General features: G+C 39.6%; 2 protein-coding genes across 13 annotated transcripts; one reads left to right on the top strand and one right to left on the bottom strand.

The window, feature by feature from the left end:
* Window positions 1–30: 30 nt before the first annotated feature.
* Window positions 31–7,579, bottom strand: KCTD9 (potassium channel tetramerization domain containing 9). 4 transcript variants are annotated; one of them, XR_014932234.1, is made up of 12 exons: window positions 7,529–7,579; window positions 6,754–6,875; window positions 5,965–6,008; window positions 5,622–5,718; window positions 5,099–5,157; window positions 4,416–4,544; window positions 3,831–3,898; window positions 3,633–3,751; window positions 3,223–3,372; window positions 2,842–2,947; window positions 2,477–2,610; window positions 31–2,217 (listed from the first exon to the last, which is right to left on the bottom strand). XR_014932234.1 is itself a non-coding variant. In XM_015882892.3 (12 exons), exons 1-12 carry the CDS (start codon window positions 7,574–7,576, stop codon window positions 2,101–2,103), a joined length of 1,170 nt encoding a protein of 389 aa, XP_015738378.1. In that variant the 5' UTR covers window positions 7,577–7,579; the 3' UTR covers window positions 31–2,100. The 4 variants fall into 4 exon arrangements, 3 of the variants coding, with proteins under 3 accessions (XP_015738378.1, XP_085366281.1, XP_085366280.1); XM_015882892.3 differs by having other exon boundaries at window positions 3,633–3,728; XM_085510155.1 differs by lacking the exon at window positions 3,633–3,751.
* A 27-nt stretch (window positions 7,580–7,606) lies between these two features.
* Window positions 7,607–16,312, top strand: CDCA2 (cell division cycle associated 2). 9 transcript variants are annotated; one of them, XM_032448843.2, is made up of 14 exons: window positions 7,607–7,707; window positions 8,361–8,880; window positions 9,109–9,239; window positions 9,600–9,747; window positions 9,858–10,093; window positions 10,401–10,482; window positions 10,981–11,204; window positions 11,297–11,375; window positions 11,954–12,009; window positions 12,359–12,499; window positions 13,214–13,388; window positions 13,860–14,014; window positions 14,437–15,318; window positions 16,022–16,312. In XM_032448843.2, exons 2-13 carry the CDS (start codon window positions 8,541–8,543, stop codon window positions 15,280–15,282), a joined length of 2,613 nt encoding a protein of 870 aa, XP_032304734.2. In that variant the 5' UTR covers window positions 7,607–7,707; window positions 8,361–8,540; the 3' UTR covers window positions 15,283–15,318; window positions 16,022–16,312. The 9 variants fall into 9 exon arrangements, with proteins under 9 accessions (XP_032304734.2, XP_085366279.1, XP_015738376.2 ...); XM_085510153.1 differs by lacking the exon at window positions 7,607–7,707 and adding an exon at window positions 7,792–7,829 and having other exon boundaries at window positions 9,603–9,747; XM_015882890.2 differs by lacking the exon at window positions 7,607–7,707 and adding an exon at window positions 7,792–7,829.
* Window positions 16,313–18,436: the final 2,124 nt, after the last annotated feature.

Here is an 18,436-nt window from a genome sequence, read left to right as displayed (position 1 = left end):
AGTAAAATTCAAGTAAGACAAAGACACTTGTTTATTTCCCACTTTTATTAATGCAGTTTGAATTAAGTTGGAACCTGCACGTTCTGAATGTGCCACTTCAGGCTATTCATACAGCACTGTCATAGCAAAAGAGGTACCTTAAAATCATCTGCAAATGAATGATGCCACGTGCCATGATTATTTAAAACATAGTGCTTCAGTGAAAGTTCAAATATATTTTATACACAGTGATTATGAAAATATATTTTCCCATACAATATTTTACTTCTAGCTACAAAATATGATAAAGAAAAATAATTCATCTGTTTCTCTAGCCCTAGGAATCATCATCTTCTGCAACATATACATCACTCTGTGAAAGTGATGAGGTGGGAGACAGGACTCTAAAAACCAAATCCCCTATGGATGTATTTGACCAAGGGGAGGGTGTTATCCTAGAGCCAGATTAAAGAGGCCAGGGAATCCAGAAAAGAAATCCCAATTCTGAACCACAGGGCTGTAGGATTTTGAGTCCTGGAAGTTCACATAGTATGCCTGAGTATCATCAAACCCGACTTGATAATAATCCCACACTTCTCCCCCAAACACATCACAAACTGTTCCTTAACTAACCTTTCTAGACTGATGGCAAAGCAGCATTTTCATAGCAACCACTGAGACGATAAATATGATTTCAGAGGATGGGAAGTTCTGCACTGCATCTATGAAGGAACGCACCGAAGTAACTGGAACTCAAACCACTGCTAGCAGATCATGTTGTGTAAGTTATAGGATACATCTGGTTCTAGACTTCAGTAACAGCTCTATTTCTGTAGATTCAATGTTAGTTTTAACTTTGGGGTATTTTAAAGAAGCATCTGAGGTAAGAGTTCTTGATGTACCTTTTTTTGGTATAGTTTCTTCATGTGCTTTTTGATTGCGTATAAAACAAATGTTACATGAGAACTCAGCTTGATATTACAGTGGAAACAGCTTATGAGATGAAGTGCACCATCACCTTAAGAAATGCTGTCAGGCTTTCTGCACTGCAGAAGTCATGTAGTTCCATATTTGCTCACATGTAAAGCAGCTGTGGAAAGGGCAGTCCACCACAAGTAAATAGGCTTTCACAGCCACTTTTAAGCAGGCCCAAAGTGGTATATGAGAGAGATCTGGCTGGGGAAAGGATTATACCCATGCGGTCAAGGATGCAGTGTACAACAGTATTTGCATAGTACGTGGAAGGGAAACAAGTGCCATTTATTCATATACTGGAGGCACGGCAGGGGAGAAAGGAGTGGATGCTGTGACAGGTGGATTGGATTTTCCTATGTACATTTAATTCCCCACCAAGAATGACTGAAAATCTACAGGTACTCCAGGCTGGGAATGAATAGGACATTTGAAAGCTTTCCTTAGCAGCTGTAATTGATAGTGCAATCATATACTAATTTGGAAAAGATGAAATAAGCAATCCTAGTTTTGAACAAGGATTGTTTTGTTATAACCAAATCTGCTGTGCATGCAGATCCCTTCAGTGGAAGAAGCTTCCACAGCACATTTTAAAAGGTAATAAAGCTGTTCTATACCTGAATCCTAACTACTACAAGGCAATATATTACCAATGATGACAGCTAACTACTGTTTTCAACCCAGAAGAGTATCTGAAAACATCCTGTGGACCTTATCTAAACCACATTTTCTTTAATGTACTGTGCATGAATGAAGAAACTAGTGTATTTACAGTTAGCCTAACTGTAAACCTGAACTTTGATGCTACTATACATGAATAACATTTTCTAGTCATATTGCAGCTACAGATTTAATAAATAGAATTGCATATATTGTGCTTTATAAATTAAAATGAATTCCAAAGTGAGGCAATGCTTGTCAACAGAAAGCCACACACTTCCTCACTCTGTTCAGAGGTAGAAACAGCATCTATTTATCTATTTCTACCTCTTCAGTTAAAGCTCCCTCCCCAAGAAGCAATCAAAATAGCTTACTTAGGCACTACTGCAAATATAAGTTGTCTAATAACCAATACTTCTAACTTAAAAGGGGAGGACATGAAGAAAGTCACCATGTTTTGATTCCGTCCTCTGCAGCATATTCTTCTCCCTATCTGACGCTCTGAGACATGTGCAAAGGTGTCAGCATCTCTTCAAAAATAGCTCCTTTTACGTTAGATCCCCTCAAATTAGCTTCTTGTAGATCACAACCTGAAAGATCACAGTTCTAAAGAGTAAAAGAGATCAACCGTTAATTGAATACACACAGAACTTGGGGTTCAAAAACTTTAAATGCATTTATAGAAGCATACGTGGCTTCTGCATAACTTCAGTCTCTTTACTCTGTCATAATTAAACAACTACAACTAGAGTAAGACAGTGGTTGCTCTTCACAGTAACAACTGGATTTGGATTTGCTGAATGCCAGCAATCCCCAGAATTCAATCAGTTGACCATTTAGTATGTAAAAATGAATTACAACTCACTTCCAAATCAGTTCCTGCCAAAGTTGCTCCTCTAAGGTTACAGTTCTTCAGTTTTGCATTTTTCAACGTTGCAACTCTGAGGTTAATTCCTGTCATTTGACTGCCTTCCATGTCAACACCTTTCAGGTTAGCACCTGGAACACAAAAGTACCGTTAGAAACATGGGATTCCAGAGGAATGCTTGTTCCGTGCTATGTAAATTGATATCTTCGTGTAATGATTATACAGTTGCCATCATATATATGGCTTTTCTAATGTAAACATGAATTGCACAAAGCAGGGCTCAATCTTGTACATAACTTATGGATCTTAAAACGCATGTGGCTCAGTTTCCATGGAATACTTAATATACAAAAATCTCTTACCTTCCAAATTAGCTTTAATGCCTGATGGGTCTTCAAAATTGCACCCTTTTAGAGATGCTCCTTCTGCATTGGAACACAGCATCTTCACCCCTTGGAGGTTCGCACACTGATAGAAATAAATGCATCAGTAAAATTCATGCAAGTGCAGAATTGAACGATGCCAGGAGTAGTCAGACTGTAGTCTTCATTTATGCTTAGGATGTGAATCTACTGAAGCATAACAGCCTTACTGTTTTGAGGCAGTGTAAGAACTTGACATCACTCCATTGGGAGAACAGGTAATTCCACACCCTCCTCCTCCCCTCTCCCCAGCTTGCTCTAACTCCTCTTTCCTTAATATAACAGGTCAGCCCAAACCTTCCAAAGCCCAACAATTCTTACATCAAGTACCGATCCAGAGAGGTCAGCTCTTTCCAGATTTGCACAGCATAAATTGGCATGGGCTAGGTTGCAGCGGCTTAGGTTAGCCATCTTGAAGTTGATATATCGAAGATCTAGTCGGGAAAGATCTGCTCCGCTGAAATTGAGACCCTAAAACCAAAACCAACCCCAAAAGTTACAAAAGGCTCTGAATATAGAACACTTCAGAGCATTATTTCTCTGTCACACACGCAAAGATACATGCACATACAACAAAAGCACCTATTCTAGTACATAAGACTAATGCAGATGCAAAGCTGTAAAGCACTGACTTTAGTTATTGGAGTATATCCTACATTTAAATAGAACAGCTTAACAAACTGATCTAAAAGCAGCCCAAATAGATCAAGGCAAAGTTTGCATTTCCACACCTGACATCGCAGCTCAGATTTGGTTGGGGTTGCCAGCAGGAATCGTACAAACTCTTTTCGAGATATAGGAGAGTGGTCCTCTGCTGGCTGTGAGTTCTGTTGAGAGAGTTGTTTAGAAGCTAATACAGATAGGACTAAGTTACATATTGCCTGGAAGAGCAGGACATGCATATTGATGTATAAAAGCAAGCAAGTTACCTTAATAGCTATTTCTAGATGTTCAATTAATGAATCGATACCAAAAAACCTGGCTTCTTCCAAAACACCTAACAAAACAAAGCAGTTATTTGTTATTTACCCAGAGCCATTAAACGAGATATCACTCTTCCCTTACTGGAGAAGGCAACATATAGCCATGCCAAGAACATAAGGACCAGGCTATTCCAACCTTGCTATCAGAGGTCTGCCAATTCAACTGACTTTCCCTGTTTGTCATAACTCTCTTTTAGCTACAGTAACCAAGAGATAAACAGAGCACCTGCTGAACCTTAGGAAATGCCTATAAAATGCATTAGCTAACAGAACTGTCAGCCATACACATTATATAACATTGTAATGGGAAAGAGGAAAAGTCAGCTTACTTCCAGTTTAAAAGAAAAAGAATTTAAAATATAAGTATTAAGAAATCAAATCCAGGGCACTGAGAATAAATTCACCATAGGAAAACATCAAACATTTAGATAAGCAGACATGAGCCCCGGTAATTCTATCACATTTACCTCAGGGCAAAGTTAGACTTTTAGAGAATATTAACTTAGGAGATGTTATACAGGTCATACTTACCTAGCAGATTGATGCCATCATTTACAATGAGCTGTCCATGTCGCAAGTAGTTCAAAATAGGCTCAAAATACTCTGGGCTGCGATCAATTAGGAACGCTCCTCTGTGATCTTGCTTATTTCCCCAAGCATCTGTTGCCACAAAATACACTTAATTAAATCTGAAAACATTTGCTTCAAGTTTCAGGTTGTTACCACCAAGGGGTTACAGGATTGAAACCTCCCACGTGAAAGGGCGTTTCTTAAAGAAAAGGAAGGAAAATAGGAGTGGAAGGGAAAATTCCCCTTACATCTAACCCCTTCCTGCTATAAATAGCTTAAACACATCTCATGATGTGCCTAAGAACCATTACTAGAGTAAAAGCAGTATTAATCTGCCCTTGGTTGGTAAATACATCTCATTTGAAACAGAGTAAAATGCAACAGCCAGAAAAGTCTAAACTAGAAAAACAGACTCTATTATAAAGTATTAGCTCTGGATGGGAGTTTTATTTTCAGTGTGTGTGAGATAAACACTATATGAACAAAGGTTAAATAGACAACTAGAGAAAATGATCATATGTAGTGCTTTGATGCTTTAACATACTTTTAATACTTCAACACATAAACAAGAGCTTTAACTTAATAGTGCCTTTTACCTGTTTGGCTAATTTGTTAGCTTAAAGGGAGAGTTTTGAGATACTAACCTTTATCTTTAAACATGTGGGCCAACATACTGTCAGGTTCTTTATTAACCAAAGTACTCCTAGAAAAGAAAGGCAGTGCAGTTTTATTTTTCAAGTGGAAAGTTTTGCTATAAGACCAATATGCTGGAAGGAATGCATTTCCTTGGCACACTGAAGGTAATTAACGGTGCATGATATGCATTCCAACTCTGTGCTAATTTGATTTCAGAGGAGATAAAGCACACTTCTGATCTAAGGTGTACCAAAAGTACTTCAAATAGAAAGCACTTCATTAGCTGAAATGTTCCAGGGATAAATGCAGACCTGCTCAGGCTTTTCACCACTGTCAGCACATATGTGAACTGTTTATGGTGGCAACAAATACCTAATACTAAAAAAAAGCTGCAAAAGATTTCCTACTCCACAGCAAAAGACTTTTCTTGTTCTTTCTCAAGAGCATCTAAAGTCTCACTACCTGAACACAGCCCAGCTGCTATAGCAACCTTACTGAAGGTAATTCCAGCTCAACTAGCCCCATTTTTACCGTGTGGTGGTGAAGTATCGACCTCCAACATTGAGTGTTAGCCAGTCTGTATGTGCCCCTGTTAGCTCTTCATGAGGTCTTGCATCAGTCTGAGGATCTACACAGGTGATGAGAAGACAGATGTTAGAACTGTGAACATTTCTGAATCCTCCATATGGTAACAGGTCAAAATTTACACTAAAGCAAAGCATAGAATCATAGAATGGCTTGGGTTGGAGGGACCTCAAAGCCCACCCATCCCAACAGCTACCCTAATTATTCCTTCTTTTAGCATAAATCCATCCCCCCTTGTCCTGTTACTATCTGCCTATGTAAACAGAAGGCTGAGGAATTAAAGACTTACCAATGAACGGTTCCCCTTCACATACAAACAGAACATCATCATCCCTGGAAGGGGAGAGAGCAGGGGGAAGAAAAACAGGAAAAAATTGATTAAACAGCTATATGTTCATCTAAGTAACATTGGGATCCTCTCCTGATTAGTTTCAGGTATATGATAATCCGATGCCATTAGTTAGAATTAAGAATCTGATTGCTCTCTTAACTTTGCAGGTTCCAGATGACTGCAATTTTACCAGCTGCACTAGAGATGCTACCAATAGAAACTTGTATCAGCCAGGTAGGGATCACTTCTGATATTCAGCAACTTTAATTTTATGAAATAGTTCCTTTTCTCCCCACTCTGAGGTGCTTTATGTTACATGAAGCCAAAACCATACCATAGTTTGTCTCCTTCTCAAAAAAAAATCTCTGGTTTTACGGTAAGCGCTTGTTATTCATTGAATAGCTTAGGAAGGGACCTTAAGGATCCCCAGTACCCCTGTTGTGGGCTGCTTGCCCCCCATCAGATTAGGCTGCCCAGGGCCCCACCCAACCTAGATCTCATCTTTCATTTTAAAGCCATTTCCTTCTGTCCTATTACAACATGTAAAAAGTCAGTCCTCCCTCTTGCTTGTAAACTCCCTTCCATTACTGAAAAGCTACAATGAGGTCTCCTTGGAGTCTTCTCCAAGCTAGACAAGCCAAACTCCTTCAGCCTTTCCTCACAGGAAAGATGCTCCTGCCCTTATTAAGAGCATTAACAAGCTATTAATCTCCATCCACGATTTGGCATTTATGGGATCAACCTTACCTAATCAAGGCAATATCATCGATGAGCCCACCTTTCCCATTGTAAACACTGGTTGCTTTGATCCCCAGCTTATTACTCGCCACAGACAGCAAATCTGACAGCGTGCCATATACAGCCACTACCTGCAAAGAGAAAGAAACCACATTAGGGCTGCTACCATCCCAGAGCAGCATTGAGCCTTAAAACCTGATATGCTTTTGCTATAGACACTGCATCACAACTTTGAGCAGAAAAAAAAGGTTATTTATCAGCTGCCCAACAGAAAGCACAGCACAGGAAGGCCTCAGCACATCCCTAATGTGCTCAGGGCACGTTTCTATCAGCACAGCACCACTAAATGGGAGCTGAACTGCATTAAAGAGCAGTTATGCCTGTATGGCCTGTATGGGGTCTATGGGGCCCATATGGGGTTGTTGGACCCGAAATGGGTTGTGGGGCCAGTATGGGGTCTATGGGGCCCATATGGGGTTGCTGGGCCTGAAATGGGTTGTGGGGCTAGTATGGGGTCTATGGGGCCCATATGGGGTTGTTGGGCCTGTATGGGGTCTATGGGGGCCTGTATGGGGGTCTATGGGTCCTATATGGCCTAGGCCCAGTGCTGCCCCATACACAGGCCTAGGCCTCAACCCGGCCCCTCAGACCCCACTACCCCAATCACGGCCACAGTAGGCAGCCCTCCAGTCCCAAAGCAAGCAGAGGAAAATAGAACAACCTCAGAAACCCACTTTCAGGTTCCCAAATCCGACCCACAGGCCTCAACCCCCCCACCCCTCACCTTCCCGTTCCGGGGACTGCCGTTAACGAACAGCGTGACCCGCCTCATACTGCCACCAAACCCGGAAGTCAGCGCTCCCTGAGCGACAGGAGCTATAACCAATCACAGCCAAGCCGCTGGCCAATGAGAAACGCGCCTCGCTGGAGGGGCGGGGAAACAACGAGTGGGCGGAAGCAGAGGTACCAGCAGCCAATCAAAAACAGGAGTTGGGTGCTTAAGGGCAAACGCTGCTCGCGATTGGTGCGCGCTGTCACGTGGACGGCGACCGTTGCAATTCAAAATGGCGGCGCGGCGCGTAACGGTCATTGATGGCTCCGCGGTTCGAACGTGAGGGGAGAGCGGGGATGGCGGCTGAGGTGGGGGGGGGGGGGTCTGTGGTAATGGCCCTTATATGGCCCTTATATGGCCCTTATATGGCCCTTATTGCCTTAAACAGCCCGGTCCGTGGAACCTAACGCGTATTCTCGTGAGCTGCTGCTGTGGCCTGTCTCTCTGAGCTTTAATACCTGAGAGAAACCCAGTAATGCGAAAGATGTGAGAGACCTAAAGAACCACCCCCCCCCCTTTCCCCTTCCCCTTTATACTATTCATACCTCAATTGCGTTTAAAACGGGCATTTAAACGCTAAATGTATACATTTACCACAAAATAAAAGCATAAGCCTGTGTTTCCTTACCCATAGCCAAGCTTCTGTGCTTCTCTTACCATAAGGCTTTCCCTATTCTTCCCCTTTCCCCCCTCCCCAAGTGGTTTTCTAGATCTGCAGTCATTTCATATCATTACAGAGATGTTTTCCTTATCTAATGACTTAAAACTTGTTGTTTTTTAACAGGGAGCTGTTGTTATTGGAGGCCAGTGAATAACGTTGTGCTTCTTCGGGCTTAAAACACGTTGTCGTCAAAGGTTAGAGATGCTGTGCTGGAAGATGAAGGCAATGAGAGAAGAAATCTTGCAGTGACTGAAGAGATCCCCATTAGAAGAGTGGAAGGTTTGCAAAGTGACTGAGCCTGAAATGGCATCTGAGAAAGAGAACGTAAGCAATGGGACCAAAGGCCAAGAGCAGGAATTGTATCATGATGCTGAGAGCCAGCAGTGGTCAGAATGTCCCTTAGATACTCCAAAAAGGCCTGTGGTTGGTGAAGCTGCCCAGCCTCTGAGCAGCAAAGAGAATGTTTCAGGTCAATCTGTGCCTTTGGGAGATGAGTGCTACTCAACGCCTGTAAGGCTCAAAGCAGAAGAAAAATCCTATTGTGGATTAGCAGAGAAACAGAGGAGAAAAAGTGTCGATTTTGCAACTGTAACAACTGCTGATTTTGGGATTACTCCAGAAAGCTTTGTTAATGGATCTACAGGTAAGGCAAGACTGGAGTGATCAGAAAGGGTTGGACTGGATCATCTTGTAGGTCTTTCTGCTCATGCTGATTAATTGATTTTCTGAGAGTTTTCTGAGCTGTAAAGCTATATAAGGTTGTTTCCAGAAATAACACAAACCATTCTTTAAGGAAAAAACCCAAACCCCATTAAACCAGCGTTCTGTTGTACATCTTCATTGTTTTTTTTTCCTTCTCTCTCCATTTCAGCAAAGTCTCCAGCTGCTCTAAAGCTCAGACGAAGATCAGCCATTGGAGCAAGGGGGTCTCCAGAAAACAATACCCTCATTCAATACCTTGCCCAGCAGAAGAGCAACAGGCAAAAAGAAGCTTTAACACAGGTGAGGGTTGTTCTCAAGTGTCTAATGCATCATTTTAATTCCCTTAGGGATCAATATGTAAGTCTTCCATTTTAACACCTCCTGGCAGAAAGAGACTAGAAACCCAAGGAAGGGGTCAGTAGAAGAAATAGCTTTGGCCTCAATTGTCTTGATTTTCCTTGGTTACTTTTATTTTTAAATAGAGAGATGAATGCTGGTTTTGTTTCTGCAGAGTCTGGAATCTCTTTTTATCTATTTACACTTATAATAGCATTCATTTATCTGCATTCACTGCACTTTATGCCAAAGGCATAGATAAAAACTAAAAAAAAAATTTCATGTCATATTGGAAAGTGTCTGCTAACACTGATTTTCTATTAGCAGGCCAGTCCTTGTCAGTTTGCCAGGTCACTGAAGAGCAAAATGGATATCTTTCAAAGAACTTTTAAGTCAGTTCAAGAAGCTGAAGGGAAGACGGGCTTCTCTGGACTCTCACAAGCATCTACTGCTTTTCAGGAAGATGGCTTTTGTAAGTTAATTGAGTTTAAATATCAGGTCTTCCCTTAAGTAATAAATATGAAACACCACTAAAAATGTTTTCATTTCAGTCTTTAATTTTCATATGTTATTGCCTTGAAGTTTTCAGCCCTGACTGTATCAGTAAAGAAGTCAGAAGTAATGTGATATCAAATCAAAGCAGGAAAAAGGTTAATTTTGCAGAAGAACTAATTGTGGGAATATATGATGAAAGCGAGCTGCCTGTCACACCACTACAAACAAAGAGTGCTTCGTTAAGTGAATCCACACAGAGTGGCTCACAGCTGAGATCTGTGTTGAAGAAAACACCAGTGAAGCAACTGATGGACTGCATGAAGGTTGGTTGGTTAACTTCCATCACAGTAGAAATTGATTCATATTTTAAGATGCTTTCAGACTATTTGTATTCACTGAAGATGGTTATCAGCGGTTGTCTGTTTGTGTCATGGTTGGTTTGAAGCTTTCTTGTGATGAGAAGATCCATTTTTATGCTTTCAAGTTTTACTCAGCAAACAAATAGATTTGTTAAAGAGTTGCACTGATTGTAAATTTTACTTTTAGAGGAAGTTATTTTCTTTTTCGATTTGAAAAAGGACAGTCCTTAAATGAATGGTACTTAATAGATGCTATTATCACATTTGATAGGAATATTCAAACAATGCTGTTCATGGAGGAGGAAGCGAATCTTTTACAGTCTCTGATCACATCTGTGAAGCACTGCAAACAGGTTTGATTCCCATTTTGTTGTGTTATTTTCTTCTGTTGTTCTATGAATTGAAGAGATTTGCGAGATCTAAAGGATATTATGGATTAGCCACCACTGAAATAGCTCTTAAGTGGTAACATACAGTGTGAAGTGGAAAATAAAATTACCACGGGGAAAAAAATACGCTTCAGAGAATATTTAATACCAAAAATACTGATGTTGATATCAATATTACAAAAAATGGCTGTAATTCATTAGACATTAAAGTTACCAGCTGTAAATTGTGAAGACCAGTTATCTCTCTAGACTTCTATTTTCTTTTTTTCTCATTTCTTGATACTATAGTATTGCTAAACTAAAAATTCTTGTAGAGTTGATGTCTAAAGGTTATATTTTGTTGTTTGGTTGGTGGGTGATTATTTAAGGGAATCTTAAGACCTGTAAAAAGGCCTTGAAAAGTCTCTGCTCTGTGAAAGCTCTGCTTGAAGTCTGCTAAGCTGTCGGTGTATTTTATTGCAGTAGAGCAAAGTGAACAATACAGCCCTAAAAGGGCAAAGAAGAAAAAAGTGACTTTTGGTGAAGATCTCAGCCCGGAAATATTTGATAAAACTTTGCCTGCAAATACTCCAGTGCGCAAAGGATCAAAACCAGTCTGCCGTTCAGGGTCAGAACATGACAGCCCTTTCACAAGGGCAGGGCTCACTGAAGAACCATTAGCTCAGCCAAACTTTGATTGCAGTGATGTAAGTTTTTGTTTCCTTTATAACTACAAAAACAGCTTCTTACAATCTGTGAGTGTTCAATGTATTAAGTTTTTTTTTCATTTACCTTACAGGAATGTATTGAGCTTCCTCAGGAGCTACAGGAGGGCTCTGTTGTTGCAGAAAAGCTCTTACCTATTGAAAATACAAAAGGTATCCAACTTGTTGTCATTTAGGCAATACATCTTGCTGTATCTGAAAATTGAGAGATGACACAATTGTGTTGGTTTTTTTTCTTTGTTTGTTCAACACAGGACATATTGCGCCCGACGTTAAATGCTCTTCCTTTCCTGTAAAGGTCATTGCAGTAGCTGCCAGTGTTTGCCTACTGTTCAGATTAACTAGATGTTATTTGAGCTTGTGTTTTTCCACACATGTGGCTGATCTAATCAGGCTTACTGCTTTAAATAACTGGGCTTACTATCAGGATTTTATGATATTGTGATTTGGATGGTTTTAAAATAGCAAGCAAAGCTATAAGAAAATAAAAAGGAGGATATTCATTTGTGTTTTTGTCTCTCAGAGAAAGCTTTGCAAGTGTTAATTAATTTGTTACTGCCTTTTATTTTCTTCTGATTTATTCTGTAATTTTTTTTATCTTGCCATGTTTGATAATCCTATGTGCATTCAGATCTAAACATGTTGTGTGTAGTGTTAAAATGCTGTGAATAATTTCCTCAAAATATGATTGACTTTTGCTGATCTGAACCAATATTCTTATTCATCTATAGAAGCAGAAACAGTCAAATCAGACCTGGAAAATACTTGCTCCTCTACTAAAAGCAAGGTAAGATTATTTAATGGTTGGGTTTTGTTTTCTCTGCTCCTTCCAACAAGGATTTGTATACTTCTTGAAGTGCATCAGAGCTTTTGCATCCTCAGATATGAGAATTATAGACATCCAGGTATATGGAAATAAATGTTAACTGTTGCAGGAACTTTCCCAACGAGTCTAGATAGGAGAAGCTGGATATATATCCCTAGGCTTTCATTCATGGGATCAAGGGCTTCAGTCACTGACATGTAATTACAGACGGATTCTTAGGGCTTTTGCACTGTGTTGCTTTTTTGAAAAAACAAACGTACCTACACGTAAACATTCACCCTAGTAACTTAAAATTCCTATTCTTCAACAGTATGGCACCATTTCTGAGGGGACAGATTGTAGTATCTCAAGAGCAACTAGCACTAAGAATGCTAAAGACACTAAAAATCCAAGGAAAAATGGACCTCAGAGACCAAAGAGTGTGACTGTATCTGCTGCCAAAAAGAAGCAAGTAAGTGACAGCCCAGTGCAGCTGGTGAATACTACCCTTATTTCTTTGTCCTAGTATCTCACACAATTAGTCTTCTTTCTTGTATGTTTTCCCTGATTATTTTGCTGTTTATATTACAAATTTTCTACAGGATGTTTTTGTTTCCTGTTGCTGCCAATACTTTCCTCATCACGTCTGTCTCTTGTTTTCCTTGACTTACTATCACACCCATATTGTTAGGGCGGACTGGCAGGGCTTTCAATACATGTAGAGTAAAGAAGGTAGTTCAGAAGTGAAGGGCACAACCCTTGAGACCTCAGGGACAGTTTATGGTTCTCTTGTCAACTGCACACAGCTGATAATTCTTTGAACTTTCCGCATTATATGTCAGTTTGCTTTAAGTGAGGCCTCTGAAGTATTTGAGCTTTTTTGCATGTTGGAAAGGAAAGCACACAATCCTTTTCAAACTGGAAATATACAGTTTTAATCTGATAAACTCATTTGCTTGATTTCCTGGTTTGGTTAAGTTAAAAAACAGATCTCATTGGAGAAATAATTCTTTATATTGTAGTTTTTAGATTAACGTGAAGAGAACAGAACAAGCAGGACATAATTTGTAGGGAGATTATTATTTTCCATGAAATCCAATAATGGTGCAGATTACTTGCTGGAAAATACCACAAAGGATCCTTGTATTTGCATTATGCTCTAATGTGGTCCTCTTGATTTCTTCAGAAAACAAAACATGCAACCTTTGGAAAAAGAAGAAAGAGAAAAGTGAAAAAGTCTTTATACGGGGAAAGAGAAACGGCTTCAAAGAAACCTCTTCTGAGTCCTATCCTTGAGATTCCAGAAGTTTTCTCTGGTGCCTCATCTCCAAATTCACCAAAGGAAATTGTACGTTTTCCAGGTAATGTGTTCTCTAGTTTCATTTTGCCTTAGTCATTCCTTTCCTTTTATTTCATAGTTATTTACTAAACTGTTGAGAGCTACCTTCAGTTCTGTGCACAGATAAAGAGCCCAGTATGCATTTTTCACTTTTAATGGCTTCTGGAATAGAATGAAGTAGAAGTAAATAACAGAGTCCAAGGTATCTAACAGATTATTAGCCTCTAGCTGCATAAATTTAACGCTTACAGGGCTCCAGTGGGAAGCTCACCACAAAAAAAGATTCTATACTTTCACTGGATACTGATAAATAGGAACATGATGTGCAGCAGCTTTCTGGGGAGATCTTTTTATAATGCTGGTAGTGTGGAATGCTTATTTAGTAGATTTCTGTTTGGTGAGTAAAATACCAGAAACTTTTTACTGTAATACTTCAGAAATTGATTCTGTACATTCACAACTGGTAACCATGTGTCATTCTTTGTATTTTTAGATCATTCCATACCCAGGGATGTTCCCAATGATGTTCAACAGGAGCAAGTGACTGAAAGAAGGAGAGAGACAAACATCCCTGTTGTTGATGTGTATCCAAGCTCTGAAGACCTGGATATTGTGGAAGAAGGCAGCCCCAGCAATACAGTATTTCAGGTGATCTGAAGTCTGTTTCTGGTATTGATAAGGTTCCCAATCTACTTAATGTTAGTGCTAGAAAATAAGTCTTGTGCTTGGTTTTGTTATATTAAAAGTAAAAAGAAAAGATTTTAGGGAAATGGGGAAAAAAAATTAAAAAATTAGCTGTTAAACACTGAAAGAGGATGCCCAGAGAGGTCACGGAATCTGCATCCTTGGAAGGAGTTGCTCAGAAACTCAGCTGAGAAGGCCTCAAGCAGCATAAACTGCACCCCTCTTTGGAGCAGGTTCTTTCCAACATGTGGGGTTCCACAAATTTGGACTTTTTTTTAGTTGTTTGGCTTTTAGTTTTGAGAGTGACTCAATTTAATGAGGAAATCTAGAGCGCTTGTTTAATTATCAGCTGTTTGAAACAAATTTTGTATGGGTTATTTTTGCAGTTTCCAAATGTTGCGCCAGACACAGATGATGTTCTTAATATATACGACTGTTTCCAACAAGCTGAAGAGACTGCATCATTAAAAGAGAAAACAGGAAGTGATTTCTTGATAGAACATGAGAAATTACAGGGAGATTTCCCAAGCAAGGAAGAGTGGCTAATAGGGCTGGAGTTACTGAACCAAAAGGACATTGATGGACATGAGATGCTCCAAAGAACTGAGTGTCCGCCTACAAGGCCTTCAAGAAGGAGACCATCAAGAAGTAGGAGTGCTGTGTATATTCCTCCTATAGAAAAGTCTCATTTTGAAATGACTGGAGATGATCTTCAAGTTTCTTCTTTTGATATTGAAGAAATTTTATCTGCTCCTCAGCTAAAAAGTAACTCCTTAAAAAAGCCTTTGAGAAGAAAGTCAAGTATGTGTGGTGAAACAAGTCGGGTGAGACGCAGCATGAGACTACAGAACAATGCTGAAACTGAAGGGCTTGCATGGATTGAAGTAACCAATGAGATTCTGCAGAACCCTTCTCTGCTAGCACCTGCTTGTAAAACCAGGAGAAGAATAAGCACATTTGTCCCTACAGAATCTGAGAATATTCATCATAGAGAAGAAAATGTCTTCCAGGTTGCAGAATCAGGGAAGGAGAACATTGAATCTGTTCATGTTGCTGCTGGTCCTTGCAGAAGGAGGAGGAAAAGCACTTGTGAATCCATATCTCGAGAAACAAAAACTCGGTTTCAAACCAGGAAAAGGAGCATAACAAATTCGGTATATAGGAGAGACAGCAGTAACCAAGAATACTCAGAAGAAATGAATGTACCTCTTCCAAACAGCATTACCACGTAGTGAGGTTTCAGCTACCTCTCATTTTCTTAAGTGAAGGTCAGTATTAGATTCTTATATTCTCTCTTGTGAGTTCTATTTAGAAATAAGATATTGATTCTCTATTTTACTTAAATTCTTACCCATTATTTCCTTATTAGTATCCTGAGGAACTTAGAACTGATTTTGCTAGTTAAGATGAATAAAATGGTTGAATATCAGAGTTGCATGGAAGACCCAGCTTGGGCTCACGGTGTTGGTCCATAGGCAGTCATGGCAGGTAACCCAGGGATAGCTTTTTCTCCCATGATGAACTGGATTCTGACATAAGCTCTTCATTGTGGTCTACATCTTTGCTTATGTGTTTTCATACATTAGCTTAATTCATACATTAGTCTAATCAAATAAAACATGAATTTCTATCAGTAGTTAAGCCACAAATGTTCTACAGTCTACCCTTTTAGCTTGAATTGTTTGACATGGTGATATTTCCCTTGTGATAGGTCATTCCTTATAAATTATTTTTGAAACCTGTATTGCACATTTCAGAAATGCCATAAAAGAATTTAGATCTCAGGAAATAAGAAACAACCTCTGACTTGAAGGGGAGGAGTGTAAGGCAGCAGAGCTGCTCAGTAGCTGACCTGTCATTTTAGTGTTTCAGTACTTTAGATTTGAACAGTGTAAAAATAAGAAGTGATGATTGTAGGTGCCTATTTAAGCAGTTGCTGTTGCTTTCATTTCTTATTCCATTCTGTTTCAGCCCTGATGAAATACCTGTGCCATCTTTCAGGAAATAGAGCTTCCTGCTGAAAGTGATCTCTTCTGTGACCTTGTTTTTACCGTAATTGAGATGGAATAAAATATGTCATGAACTTGGATGATTTTATAAAGCTTAAAAGCAAATGGAACAGTTTCATTTTTATGCATGTTTTACTTTTCTCTACAGACATCATCAGCTTTTCCTAAGAACTAAGGCAACTTGAAGGAAACTTCACTAATGAATTGCTGTTCGTTTTTTAATGCTATAGAAACATTACTGAAGTTGTCAAAACAGTCTCCTTATGTTTTATTTTGGGCTTTGTGTTTGTGTCACAATGCAATGCTTGGGCTTGGAATCGAGATGGCAACAGTTACTCGGGTTGTTTTGCTGTGATGGCAGGATGTTGGCTTACCAGGAGAGGGCACTCTGACATGAGTTTTGTGGTCATAGCTGAACTATTTTGAAGATATAATGTGTAAGTCTTTGAACAGATGCTGTGTGACATCAGAACTTAATAATAAGAGCTGCTACCATTTAACATTCAGAAATATCAAAACAACAACTAAACTAAGCACTGAAATTAGTCAATACTAGAGAAGTGAAACACGCACTGTATTCAGGTATGACTTTGCATGTGGAAATCATATAGCACTTTAAAATACAGCAGAGATGTTAAGATCTACTTGTTAAATCACACGGTGAGGCAGAGGCAAACCTTTTGAGGCTGTGGATGTCAGAGATTGAATATCTGCCTTAAACAGTCAGATCAAGCATTGAGATATCCTGGAGGGAAAGGCAGTAAATTAGCGTGTGTGATACTAGAAAGCTTAATCTGCATAGAACCTGCTTTTCGTGGTGCTGCTGTCCTATGCATCATTCAGAGCAGCAGTGGAAGAGCATTTTCCCCTGAGGTTTCTTGGTTGAATGTGGTAAGTGCACTTCAGATGTGAAGCGTAAAGAAAATCAGAAGTAGAAGAGCCCAGGCTAAGGAGAAGAAAAACAAAGGTTGGATTTGCTTCCTGGCACTACATGGTAAATTAAAGAGTTGAATCCCATGTACTCAATGGCAGTTTGCCTGGCTTAGGTGAGGTTGGAACCTGCATAAAATAAGAGGTTACAGTAAGTGGGTTTAATCTGGAGAGGACTTGAGTGGAGACAAGTCTTCAGTTATGCAGAAGTTTGGTGGAGGTTAATGGTTGGTTCTTTGTAACTCTACCAAATGGTACAATAAATGTTTTATAATTGGGGGGCAAGGGGGAAATCTGGTTAAGCAGAAAGTAGAAGCTCCAGCACCAGAGATAGCAGATTGCCTTGGGAAGCCATGGAATCTTTATCACTGGAGGCTTTTAAGAACAGTTTAAACAAATATCAGTCTGAAATGACATACGATACTTCCTTGGGGTAAGGATGGGGCCTGGACAGGCTCTCCCGGTCCCTTCTGGCTGTGTTTGCTGATTGTTAGAGATTAGGGTTACAAAGTGAATTGAGACTGGCTAACAGTGAAGGTCTGAGCTAGAATCTGTCATGGAATAGGGAGTAGGAGGTCTGCTGACACTGAGGGCTGTGTAGCAAGGGAATTAAGTAGGGAATTTAGGGAAGAGCACTTCAAGTAAGACTAACAAGATGGTCCCAGTATTTTAAACATTCAGCTCACATTGTGCAATTTGTTCTTCTGAGGCAAAGCTTCTCAACAGACTCCAGCAATTGTGGAACCTATGATTTGGTGGCTCATGCTTTAGGTATATTGTGTGCTGATTCAAGATATTTAAGTTTGTAGTTCTAGTTTTCAGCTGTTGCAGCACTACTTGGAGTAATTTTAGTGATGTTCTGCCCTGTGAGGTTAGTTTATTCACTTAATACCACACACAGTTTTAGTAGTGACAGTCATTCAGAATCAATAGTGTGAGACTGAGCTGTTTTGGTTTAATCATTGAAGCAGCACTGAATACTAGACTAGAATTAGAGTGGGATCTAAAAAAATCTATGGTGTTGGCAGTCTCTTTCAGTTCTCAATTGTTCTCCCTGTTCTTCCAAAGGGAGGTTTCTTCTCTCTCTTAAGAGGGTTATTACAAAAGGCCATTTTCTGTTTCAGAGTATTAACCAGCCTTACATTTTGCACTGCATAGATATGAAATGTCTTCAAGTATGGTGACAGCCAGCACTGAGTGTATATTGCCAAGGAACTGTATTTAGCAGATTGCCACAAAACGATCATGGTCTGATTAACAGAGAACAAGTGGTAAGTCCTAGAAAGGCTGGTTGTCTTGCCAGTCCAATGTAATCATGATGTAACTAATAAGTAAGAGTTGTTATATTGGTTTTATTTACTCTGTCTTAGGAAGCACAGTCTTCATGTGTTTGTAGATAATCAGCTGACTATGCACTAGTACATCAATTTGTGTTATGTGAGTCGAG

This window comes from Coturnix japonica, chromosome 10 (assembly GCF_054131305.1).
Source record: "Coturnix japonica strain WE chromosome 10, WE-NBRP24, whole genome shotgun sequence".
In the NCBI taxonomy this organism is placed as follows: Eukaryota; Metazoa; Chordata; class Aves; order Galliformes; family Phasianidae; genus Coturnix; species Coturnix japonica.
The sequence above is the reverse complement of the archived record's forward strand: the minus strand, read 5'-3'. Positions and strand labels throughout refer to the sequence as shown.

Bases quoted from the DNA above. Each gene is read 5' to 3' on its own strand.
- KCTD9 (XM_015882892.3), bottom strand. From the start codon at position 7,576: ATGAGGCGGGTCACGCTGTTCGTTAACGGCAGTCCCCGGAACGGGAAG. The intron at 6,876-7,528 runs GTGAGGGGTGGG...TTCTCTTTGCAG, and splicing joins GCAGTCCCCGGAACGGGAAG to GTAGTGGCTGTATATGGCAC. The intron at 3,899-4,415 runs GTAAGTATGACC...TTGTTTTGTTAG, and splicing joins TGATGGCATCAATCTGCTAG to GTGTTTTGGAAGAAGCCAGG.
- CDCA2 (XM_032448843.2), top strand. From the start codon at position 8,541: ATGGCATCTGAGAAAGAGAACGTAAGCAATGGGACCAAAGGCCAAGAG. The intron at 9,240-9,599 runs GTGAGGGTTGTT...ATTTTCTATTAG, and splicing joins AAAAAGAAGCTTTAACACAG to CAGGCCAGTCCTTGTCAGTT. The intron at 13,389-13,859 runs GTAATGTGTTCT...TTGTATTTTTAG, and splicing joins GGAAATTGTACGTTTTCCAG to ATCATTCCATACCCAGGGAT.